At 39.7% G+C, this 12500-nt stretch overlaps 1 protein-coding gene across 2 annotated transcripts in view; it reads right to left on the minus strand.

Moving 5' to 3' along the window:
* The window catches only part of LOC134004736 (ELKS/Rab6-interacting/CAST family member 1-like), a 150521-nt gene that overhangs the window by 104740 nt on the left and 33281 nt on the right, over nt 1-12500 (minus strand). The window contains exons 7-11 of one of the 2 annotated variants that reach the window (XM_062444112.1): nt 8690-8764; nt 5620-5775; nt 3699-3791; nt 1523-1690; nt 1250-1417 (exon numbers count right to left, since the gene is read on the minus strand). In XM_062444112.1, coding sequence (XP_062300096.1) covers nt 1250-1417; nt 1523-1690; nt 3699-3791; nt 5620-5775; nt 8690-8764 — 660 coding nt within the window. The remainder of the gene's footprint in view (nt 1-1249; nt 1418-1522; nt 1691-3698; nt 3792-5619; nt 5776-8689; nt 8765-12500) is intronic. The other variant, XM_062444113.1, reaches the window with a different exon arrangement.

Below are 12500 nucleotides of genomic sequence, written 5' to 3' on the forward strand. Positions count from 1 at the left end.
CTCGCATGCTTCGTCTCTACATTGTTTTTTTCTTAACACGGGACAGCTGGAGAAACAGGGAGGGACAGAGAGAGAGGGGGGGGAGAGGTTGACTTTTTATTGCAAGAGACAAAACAGGCTGGTAATGGAAGAATTCAACTATATGGTGATATTTTTATTAGTCAAATTTAACTGTCTAAATGATTGCCAGAACATTCAAACCTCCATGTGTGTTTTTTGTATTTTGCCTCATCTCCGCCTCTTTTTGAAAGTTCTCCATCAGTATTGTGTGTTTGCCAAAACAGCAAAGACAAACTGGGTCACTTTGGTCGATCCGTCTCACAGCATTACCACAGAGATATTGTCACACAAAAACAACAACACAATGAAAAGTGGCCAAAAATACCTAGAGAGCACCTGTGATTCAGCTCCTTGTGTACCTGCCAGTCTACCTGCTCACCTGTCTGCTGCTTTTGTGTGTTCGTATGGCCATTTTCTAAACTACACAGTCCTACAGCCCCATCTAGTGGTTGTAGTATTGCATAACAACATTACATTCTTTGAATAATAATTATACTTCTGCATTAGCAGATTTAAATCAAAGAGGAAATGAGAGTAAGACATGTGTACAACACTGTCATCTAAAAAGCTATTTTAGCCTCTTATTGTCATTTTCTGTTCTCTGGGGGCGTTAACGTCCTGGGGGATGTTCGGATGTCTGATTGCTGTCAACACTCGTATTATTTTCAGTGTTGATTGATTGTCAGTCACTGCGCCTACTCTTTATTTATCCTCTCTCTCTCTCTCTCTCTCTCTCTCTCTCTCTCTCTGTGTCAACCCCAACCAGTCAAGGCAGATGGCCGCCCACCTAGAGCCCGGTTCTGCCTGAGGTTTCCTTCCGTTAAAGGGCTGGCGTCGCCAAGTGCTTGCTCATGGGGGGATGTTGGGTCTCTTTGAATTAAATTAAAGAGTATAGTCTAGACTTGCTCTATGTGAAAAGGGCCTTGAGATGACCTTTGTCATGATTTGGCGCTACATAAATAAAGATTAAATGATTGACTGAAAACTATGTTTCCTTAAAAAAAAAAAATCTTCTGAACAGGAAGTCATAGTTTAAATGTCTAATTGCACTGACTGGCTTATTTCAAATAAAGAAATACTGGTAGGCAGCATGAGTCGCAGTGGACACCATATAGTGCCACCTGCAGAAACTCGTGTCATAAACATTCATTCATTCATCGGTTGACATGTTGACGAGTATGCACTGTACCTTCTTCTGCAGGACATTAACTTTGCGTTCCTTAACGTCCAGCATGTCTTTGAGGTCGGTGATCTCTCCATGCTGAGTGCTCTTCTCTTCTGTCAGCTCAGATATCTGTTGACTCTTTTTAGAGAGGAGAGATTCCTTTTCTTCAAGGCGAAGACGCAGCGCATCCACCTGTGTATGCATATAATTAAAAGTCAATGGATATAAATATTCACAAACTAATGGTTTTCTGACTTTTTGTGACATTTAATGGTTCTTAGTAGAAGAGTTATGTGCCTCAGTCTGTAGTATAGCAGCTCTCTGTTCCTTGGCAGTGAGCGACTCCTTGAGTACGTCCACGTGTTGTTTACTGTCAGAAAACTGATTGTTCAGGGTTTCCAGTTTGGTCCGGAAAGCCAACAGCTCGCTGTCCTTACGACTCAGATCCTGCTTCACCTGTTCCATCTGAGTAACACAGACATATGAAATAAAGAGAGAGGGGGGGGACAGAAAGAAGAAAGAGCCACTTAGATTGTGGACTACAGAGAATGACATGCTTACTCCTGTTAACGTAATCCACTACAAACTTTACTAAATAAGCACTCATTAAGGTCTTAAGCTATCACTCGTAACTCCATTGTAGAAGACCAACTGTAAAAGAAGAAATATTTGCAAAAACACAGATGATGAGATACAATATGCTGCGTCACTTCTACTGTAAAACTATATCACCTTTAATCAGCAGGAAGAGAGCATTTACAGAATATTGTTTTCATTATTGCTCACACCTGTCCAGTTTTACATACTCAAAACCAAAGCCTGCTACTGTTGATCATCAACCCTCAACTGGGTCCTCCGTGTTTTGACAATAGTAATACTAGCAGGATACACAGCTACTACTCTGAGTGGCTTTCTACAAGGGCTACTAAGCCGGTTTATGCTCAGGAAGTTTCTCTCCTGGAAAGCAAACAAAGGTTAAGCTCACATGAAAGTCAAAAGTGCAGTATTACACACTGATTATAATCTATATGTGTATATAGATATGTACTGGAGGGTCAGGGTCAATTCTTTCAGTCAGTCCAGGATAATAATAATAATTTAAAAAAGACATGGTGACATCAGGCGGGGAGTTCAGGTCCTTTGAAATGATGCCAACGCGGAAGTAACTTAAAACTGCATTCTATCAAAACGCCACCAGGGGGCGACTGTTTTGGTGTCAAAAGGACTTCCGTCTCTATACAAGTCAATGGAGAATTCACCAACTTCTCACTTGATTTCTAACCTCAGTAAACGTTTTCAAAATGTGTTTATGGTCTCAATCGCTAGTTTAAAGCCTTCTTCAATGCAGTATGATGTTCATTTGGGACATTTTGGCCTCCCTGATTTTATATGTGACGATAAAGCAGGGTATGCATTAGGGCGTGGCTACGTCGTGATTGACAGGTTGATTGGTTCACAGGTTCAGGAGGGCGCCTCTTGCTCCTCCTGATGCCCATATAAGTAGAATCTGTGTTTTTATTTTTCCCAGCATGCACCTGAAATTTTCAAGATGGCGCTGCTCAGATCCGAAACTATTGGCCTCCGAGCAGCAGTCCACAAACCAATGGGTGTCGTCACGGATGTTACGTCCATTTCTTGTATACAGTCTATGGGTGACATAAATGACAAGGTTCTTTTGGGATCTATAGGAGGTGACTGGGAGTGATTTTTGCGAGTGACTTTTAACGCTATAAATAAAAAGAATGGACCCAAACCACTCAGAAAATCCATCGGCCAAGTGATCCAAGCTACTAGTTGAGAGAAAAACATTATGCAAGGAGAGAAAAGCAGGTTAGAGATACATACAGACTGTATCAGTGCTGGATAACTGTAATGTTCAGACTGCTAGACTACCGTCAAAAGCCAAGGATCATAGACTAATATTAAAATGGAAAATCATATTCAGGGGCCCACAGCTCTGCTCTGAAACTTTCACTGTGACTTTCCAACTGATTCATCATCAACACACCACATAAAGACAGAAAATACCTTCTCCTAGTCAATTTACTACTGACTATTAAATGCACATTTGTAATCCTCGAGTTGGACAAAGGTCTCATTGTAATATAGTGAAGGGCATTATCTTTACTGGGTGTTGATACATTTGGAATATATGACATAGTAGTAGTAGTACCTCCGCCATTATATCCAATGGATATGGTTAGATTTTCCATTTTCCTCTCCAAATCTAAAAACTGTCTCTGAGACATCAACTTATTTTTTGTCAGCTGCTTATAGTGATCGGCATTTGAGAGTGATGGTTGCTTCCTGCTGTCTGAACACACAGTCACACTAACTGGTACTCTAATCTATTCAAGCAGCAGCCATTAGCCAGCCAGTCAACCTGGGAGACAGAGAGAGAGCGAAGAAGTGGAGAAAAAACTGAAAGAAAAGAGAAGAAGAGCGCAAACAGACACAGAGGTGTGTCTCTTACTGCAGACACCTCCCGCTGAAGCTCATTGGCTCGTTCTCTTAGCTCCTCCTTCTCTGATTGGCTGTGACTTAGCTCTTCCTTCAGCTGTTCAACCTGGCAGGAGAGGATGGCGTCACCACAACAGTACAGCCTGGCATCCCCAGGCACATGCTGAGATACTGCATGAAAACCATCTACATACTGCCTGCGCCCCTACTACAGTTATATACAGAGTGAGTCTCTTTGTATTTGCTCTCATACAACAAGTTAAATGTTTTTTAAACTATCCTAATACAATAAAGAGGTGCACAAATTAATGTAGACATATTTTTCTTGCTATAATCATTCCTCTTGTTCATTCTGGCCATTAAGAGACCCCCTCATAATGCATTTTTAATGTAGCTAATGGGGGATAAAATGTATTTAACATTTATTTGAATACAACAGAAGATAAAGAGACCTCTCCCATCCAAATAAGTCAGTCCATATTGAGTCAATAACTTTCAAAGTCACTGTCTTTTTAGTATCAAATTCCAGCTTTTTGAACAGGAAAACATTGCTCGTCAAGACACAGATAGATTTTTTTTGGACTAAAAAGGCTGTAACATGGGAAGATATCCACTTTAACTGACTCGGACATCTGGAGCCTCATATTATCATCAGAAAGACTTCCAAATGATGAGGACTGTGGATTTTGTCCTCAATCTCTTACATTATAAGAACATTTGGAGAGGATATTTTAATGGTCAGTATCAACAGGAGGAAGCAAGCAATGTTCATTTGGGCACCTGATTGTTGTTTTAAAAGAGACTTGAACATTTTTAACCTAATTAATGTTTGCCTGTGGAAAAAGGCTAAAGGATACACAAGCTGTTCATCTACAAAGATCATTATGAAAGAATAATGCACCCTGAATTCCTACACTGTGCAGTAAAAGTTTCAATAAGATTTAATAAAGGTTTGTGGTGGTTAATATATAGTATATTTTGTATTAAGCTGTTAATCAGGACAGCTGCCAAAATGCATATAATGCCTGCATGTCTAAAACAAAGAATGTAATGCATTGAAAGTATTACTGTAAAACCAGGCGGGGAGTTCAGGTCCTCTGAAATGAAACTTAAAACTGCATTCTATCAAAAGGCCACCAGGGGGCGACCGTTTTGGTGTCAAAAGGACTTCCGTCTATATACAAGTCAATGGACAATTCACCAACTTCTCACTTGATTTCTAACCTCAGTAAACGTTTTCAAAATGTGTTTATGGTCTCAATCGCTAGTTTAAAGCCTTCTTCAATGCAGTATGATGTTCATTTGGGACATTTTGGCCTCCCTGATTTTATATGTGACGATAAAGCAGGGTATGCATTAGGGTGTGGCTACGTCGTGATTGACAGGTTGATTGGTTCACAGGTTCAGGAGGGCGCCTCATGCTCCTCCTGATGCCCATATAAGTAGAATCCGTGTTTTTATTTTACCCAGCATGCACCTGAAATTTTCAAGATGGCGCTGCTCAGATCCGAAACTATTCGCTTCCAAGCAGCAGTCCACAAACCAATGGGTGATGTCACGGATGTTACGTCTATTTTATATACAGTCTATGTGTAAACCTCTAATTAAGTATGCTAACACTTGTGAAATCAAATAAAGAAGATATAGAAGTAGAGGTGCAAATTACTACTTTTACAAAAACAGTTACATTTCAACTCAAACAAGTATGAGAAGCAAAATTAAAATAAAAAAATAAAAAATCAGCTGGCTCCAAATTGGCTTGTCTGCCCACATGACAGACTTTTTGTTCTTGACACTTAAGTTAAGTGTAAAGAAGGGAAGTTATTTTCCAGTAAACTCATAAATTCGGCAATCTTTAAAAACACAAAGAGAAAACCCGGTGAGACGAGCAGATGTGTGTGCATGTCAGTGTGTTTTTTGTGTGTATCCATCACCTTGTTCTTCATGAACTTGGAGTGAGATCTGTAGACTTCCATCTGCTTGATCTCCTCCTCTCTCTCCTCGCTGCTCAGAGCTCCGTTGGACTTGAGCATGTTCACCTCGTCCTCCAGCTCTCTCAAGCCGCGCTCCATTGAGCTGATCTTTGCATCCTGGCAGGACATCAATACACTCATGTTATGAGTCAAGTCCAGGTGTGATTCACTTTACCTGGGCCATAAGTTTGATTAAATATAAAACACAGCCCTATAGCATTAACCGAGAGGATGAGCAGAGCTGGTTGATAATTAAATTTAAAAAAGTTGTTATGAAAAGTAGCAACTAGTTTGAGGAAACTGAAACAAGTGTGATGTTGAAAACCCTGTTTGACCCACAGAACTTACAGTAGTGTAAACCCAGTAGGACTCTGATGTATGTGTTTACTATTATTGGGTTTTATTTTTATTTCTCAAATTCCATGTTTTTATGTTTTTTTTATTTCCAATTTTTTCTGTTAAATGTTTGTTTTATGTAAAGCACATTGAGTTGCCACTGTGTATGAAATGCGCTATATAAATAAAACTGCCTTGCCTTGCCTAGTGATCTTCCACATTAGCAATATCCCATCACATTTTATTTTCTGATACAAACTACAACCTCTTCGCTATGTCTGTGTAAAGAAACGTTTTCAGCAAAGAAGTGATCAACATTATTTGCACTGAACTACATTTTTTGTGACATGCAGCAAAGGACCTCTGGCCGGGATTCGAACCGGGGTCTATTGAAACAACCCCCCCCAGTGTTTCAGAGCAGAAAATATTACTTATTTTTCCACAATTTTGAAACTTAATTTTATACACTTGGCGATCTTTTTTTTTTCCTGTGGCAAACTCAGAACACATTATTACTTTACACAGACTTTAAATCTAGCTAGTTTCCAAATGCAGAACAATAAGATGTAGCCAACAGTAAAAAATAATGGTACTATATAAAAATCTTTATCATTCATCCTTCAATCCAATTTTTGCCAATTTGTTCCCTCTGACCCCAGGACACATCTAGAAGAATACTGTCAATACTGTAAATGTAATATTACAGATTTGATATTCCTCCACAAGAGGGAGCAATTTGAGCTGTAGTAGTAAAACTCATATTCTCATCTTATGAACTGTGCTATAAAATATATATAATTTAAAATGCTAAAAGAAAATTAAAAATATATAATATATAATTAAAAAATTGAGCAATATGTGATTCTGATCAAATCAAAGGCAGTTCATCTACACACTACTTATGCCTGAGCAATATGTACAATAACACACATCACAATAACCAGAAGGGTTTATCTTTATATCCGTGTTTATCATTATCCCTGCATACAAATTAAAAATCATATATCCTTTTGTTTATCTGATGGTTTCGATTTTGTTGCATTAGATTACGACAAGATCTGAGGTCAACCCGAAACTTTTCTCTTAAGTTCAAGATTCACAACTTATTGTAAAAATTCTGTCATAGTAATTTCTTCACACTGATATTTTAATATTGACATGAAATTGTGTATGAAGACTGACAATACTTTAACCTGCAACGATACCAAAAGTTATTAGCACCTATTTTGATAATGTTTTAATTGTCTTTTTATTATTTTTTTTTGTATTTGTTTTTAAAGGCCAAAGGCTTGATGGTTCCAGCTTCCCAAAAATGAAGATTTGCTGTTTTTTCCTTTTCATATATGACAGCTGCTTGAATATCTTAACATTTTTACACTGTAAGACAAAAACGATGATTAACTGAGAAAAAAATGAACAGATTAATTGATAATGAAAACAACTGTTAGTTGCAGTCCTACTTTATATTGGATAATACAGCACTGAAAGATAATACATATTGCAAACATCCACCAAATACAGTTTGTATTATATGTGTAGCACAGCATTAGGACAGAATCTAAACTATACTGTATATTGAGTCTTATTGCAACATTATTATTAGGGATGCTCGATATTGACTTTTCTGCCGATATCCGATATTCTGATATTCCCCAACTCTTAATTTACGATACCGATATCACCCGATACCGATATTTGCAGGCTTTTTACGCCAAAACTGTTAGGTAACAACATAACATATCTCCTACTGTTGAATTAACACATTATGCCTAATTTTATTGTGATGCCCCACTGGATGCATAAATACATAAATGCAACATGGCTTTCCACATGTAAACACTGTCTCTGCAAAATAAGAGAACAACTTCAATTTAAGTTATGGAAAAAAGTGCCAATATGGTAATTGCAAATTATAAATTTACTATCCGTAGGACAAACTTGGAAATAGTTCCAAACCACAGACATAAGCCCCGTTTCTGGAGGCGGAACCTTTTACAGGAACGTCCTCTCACTCGGTCCTCTCAGCTGTTGTTTCTATAGCAGAGTCGGACCCACATAGGACCCAGATAGGACCCAGAGAGGACCCAGAGATGACCCAGATAGGACCCAGATAGGACCCAGAGAGGACCCAGATAGGACCCAGATAGGACCCAGATAGGACCCAGATAGGATCCAGATAGGACCCAGGTAGGACCCAGATAGGACCCAGATAGGACCCAGATAGGACCCAGCTAGGAACCAGATAGGAACCAGATAGGACCCTGATAGGACCCACCGGACTCTGACGGTGACGTCACAGAGGCGACTCGCCGAAAGCATAACAGAGAAAATGACAACGAGGAGGTAAACCTTCTGTTTGTGTGTTCGTGTACATGGCGGTGGACGCTATGAACACGGTTAGCGACCCACGAGTCTAGTGGGTTGTTGTTTTTAAACGTCATCAAAGCCGGGAAACATCCCATGCTGCGTTCATGCAGGCTCGGAAATGCTGAAGCCTACAGAACAAATATCGGTTATAAAAACCCGATACCGATACTTCCCGATATTACATTTTTAAGTGAATATCGGCTGATAATATCGGACATCCCTTTATTACATTCTGTATTCAAGCAACATGCTCCTCTACAGTTACTATACCAGAGACAGAAGTGATGCTAGTTTTGATATACAGCACAAACACATAAAATTCCTTTACCTTCATTTCGATGACTGTCTGCAGGGCCTTAGTCTTGGTTGATTCTGGAGCTGCTTCGTATCTCCTGTGTAGCTCCTGAGAGACACACACACCACGAGGGTCACCACATGACAGAGAGAGAGGAACAGAAGGATGACGAGAAGGATGCAGTGAGGGGGGAGAAGGTCGTGGCCCAGGAGAGGAGGCGACAGCAACTGAAGGATAGGGATGGAAGGAGGGCTGGATGGTGGGTGTAGGCCGTGGAGAGGGAGCAGGGAAAGACGGTGAGTGCTGGAAGGAAGGATGGACCGATGGGGCGACCACAAAAGAGGGATTGTGTGAAGGACAGGAGGAGGGAAAGATGACAGGATGGATACTGTGGCGATGGCAAGGAGGGGAAGGGACTGGGAAGGAAGGAGAGGAACGGAGAGGGGGATGGCGCGAGGGGGAGATGGGAAAGGGAGGAAAGGGGTTGAAGGGGGGAGACACATGGAAAGGCGGCGGGATAGGGATGGATCGAGAGGCAGGGAACGAAGGAGAGATAGGGATGCAGGGGGAAGCAGGAAGGAGATGTTTCCCTCTCGCCAAGGCGCTGGCTTTAAGCCTCCTTGGGTCGATCCGTCCATCCCACATCCTTGGAAACACTGCTAACTAAGCTGACACTGTTACTGACTCAAATGTGAATGATCGAATCTGACAGCCTGAAACAATGTTAATTCAATGAATTAGCTCCCAGCTTCAAAACCTTGAGATTCAAATGAAAACTAAAACAGCGTAAAAGTCCAAATTAAAACAAATGATTCAATTTAAAACAAGAAATCCAGTCTTGTTGCTCGAACTATTCCAGCCTCCAAGAGTCCAGCTTTGATCTTCTACAAGAATGCACAGTAACCTACCACACAATAAGATCTAAACTACATGCATCACTACCACAGGGTCTCTCTCACTCTCCTACATTTGCGTTCCTAAAATTCTTAAAAGTGAAAATTGGACCTAAACTAATTTCTTGAGCTAAATGCAATGAAGTCCTTTCTCTCTCTGGCTCTTGTTGCCACATCAAAACTCACAAGTCAAATGAAGTGAGAGCGAACGGGGAGAGAACGAAGAGGGGGAGTGTAAGTCATAGATGGAGAGGCATAAAAATATAAAAGGAAGGACAGAGAAAGAGAAGGAGAGAGGGAGGGAGGGGACAAAAGCAAAAGGGAGGATGTAGCAGTGTATGCATCACTGCTTTTCTTTGGAGGAAACACACTTAGAGGCAAACAAAGACAGCTAATGCATGAGCCAAGCAGCTCACAAACACACATATGTGAAAGAGATGGGAGGGTGCCGTGGCTAGAGGCGCTGGTATGAATACTTTGAATACTCATGAACACACACACACACACACACACACACACACACAAACACACACACACACACTTATTCAAACACACTCACAGAACATTAAGATGATTTCTTGTTTGGTTATCACTTCCTGCAGAGTGTTACAGGTCATTTAAAATGTGAAATGTATTGAATGTTTAATGATGAAGTTTAATCACTGCTGATGAATACTAGATATTATTTACTTATGTACTAATACTTTGTCATTTATAGCTTTGAAAACCATCCTGGTGAATTTATGTATTTGAAATTTTTCCAGTAGATAATTTCAAATTTTGTTATTTATAAAACTTTTTTTCCCCAGGATTACAAATTGTCTCTAATCGCTCATCTCATCTTTGCTTTCCTGAGTCATGTGACTGACAGAACATAACCTGATTGGACAGAGGTCTGATTGGCTTGCCATCATCTGAATTTTTGGGTAAAATTAACTAATGCAATTTGGGAAATGTCATTTTTTTTACTTGAAATGACTCACTGAATTAAGATATTTTGGGACACTTAAATTGTGAACTGTTAAATATATGCACACCTTAAAACTCTCCTCGAGTGAGGGGGAAACACCATAAATAGATAGATACACAGTTTGAACAGTCAAATCCTTCCAGCCTTTCTTTGCTTCAGTGCAGAGACGTCTCACTTTTCTTTGTACATTTCTGAAAAATTTTCAAAATATTGCTTTTCTTCTTAGCTGTTGGAAGCTGTAACAACTGGTCTGTTAATTATTGAGATAGATAATTAAGCTGAAAAAAGACCATGTCAGCAGTTCAGGAGGAAGTCCACAAGACAAATGCTCAACAGACAACCCATAGGGATGCTGTTTTTTTTCAGATATTGCGTAATCTTATCCCAGTTTCCCTGTGGCGTTTTCTGTATTGCAATTAACAATGTCTGTTGTGAAATACTGTCAAAACACAGAAACTCTGTCCAGCCAACTGATGCAATGTGAAGCAACATGGGCCTGAAAGTATGTTAGAGATGGAGTAATAGTTTAGAGGGACTGCATCTTCAAATGATGCTTTCAGGGCAAAACCATCATTTTGTCATTTACAGCCTTCGACACATGCGTCACTTGTGTTGTGTGTCTGTTTTCAGCCGTCAACCAGGTGGCTCATCACAGGAGAACTATATGATTTGCTATAAGCTATCACAGTCAAAGTCGGCTTTATTGTCAATTTCTTCACATGTCCAGACCATAGACTGTATATAAAATGGACGTAACATCCGTGACGTCACCCATTGGTTTGTGGACTGCTGCTTGGAAGCCAATAGTTTCGGATCTGAGCAGCGCCATCTTGAAAATTTCCGGTGCATGCTGGGTAAAATAAAAACAAGGATTCTACTTATATGGGCATCAGGAGGAGCAAGAGGCGCCCTCCTGAACCTGTGAACCAATCAACCTGTCAATCACGACGTAGCCACGCCCTAATGCATACCCTGCTTTATCGTCACATATAAAATCAGGGAGGCCAAAATGTCCCAAATGAACATCATACTGCATTGAAGAAGGCTTTAAACTAGCGATTGAGACCATAAACACATTTTGAAAACGTTTACTGAGGTTAAAAAATCAAGTGAGAAGTTGATGAACTTGTATTGAGACGGAAGTCTTTTTGACTTTTTACTTTTTTTATATGTAGGAAGTAGCAGCATAAGTTTCTGTATAGTTGAGTTGTGGTAATAGCAGCAAAAAGCTCTGTAAGATGTATATTTTTAACAGATATAGTGCAAAAAGAACAGTCATTTAATAGCAGCAATTTCAGTCTGTGGGGGGTTCAGCTTCCTAGGGGTGTCAAACATAAGGCCCGAGGGCCAAAACCGGCCCGCCAAGGGATCCAATCTGGCCCACTGGATAAATTTGCGAAGTATGAAAATCGAAAGAAAGAAAAGTAATTCTGTTTTTTCCACCCTGACCAGAATACATGTTGTGGTCATATTTAAAACACTGACATATTGAACATTTTGTGCAAAATATTGTCAATAAGCAACTTCTGTTCAAAATAATCTGCAAAAAACTGAGACATAATATTGTTGAAATTTCACTAACACATCTCCGGCTTTTCATCTGTGTGTAAATAGATGGTTTATTATAGTGAAGTTATCATTTAAAGGTTATTATGCAATGGTTTTTACTCGTCCGGCCCACTTGAGATCAAATTGAGCTTTTTGTGGCCCTTGAACCAAAATGAGTTTGACACCTCTGGCCTGGAGGATATGGCTGGAGGGAGTGAGGGGAGAGAGTTTAGGCTTCTGACAGCCTGGTGTATGAAACACTAGTAATGTTATATTTTATTTGCCTATTAAAATCAAGTAGTCAGAAGCAGCCTGCCAGTCTCCACACTGAGAAATATATAAGTGTAAATGTATTAGTGTTTTCATTCTATCAATCAATCAATATTTACTTACTTGTTACTTGATTACATATATGAAGTTATTTAGTAATTTA

Source organism: Scomber scombrus, chromosome 22 (genome assembly GCF_963691925.1).
Source record: "Scomber scombrus chromosome 22, fScoSco1.1, whole genome shotgun sequence".
Classification (NCBI taxonomy): domain Eukaryota; kingdom Metazoa; phylum Chordata; class Actinopteri; order Scombriformes; family Scombridae; genus Scomber; species Scomber scombrus.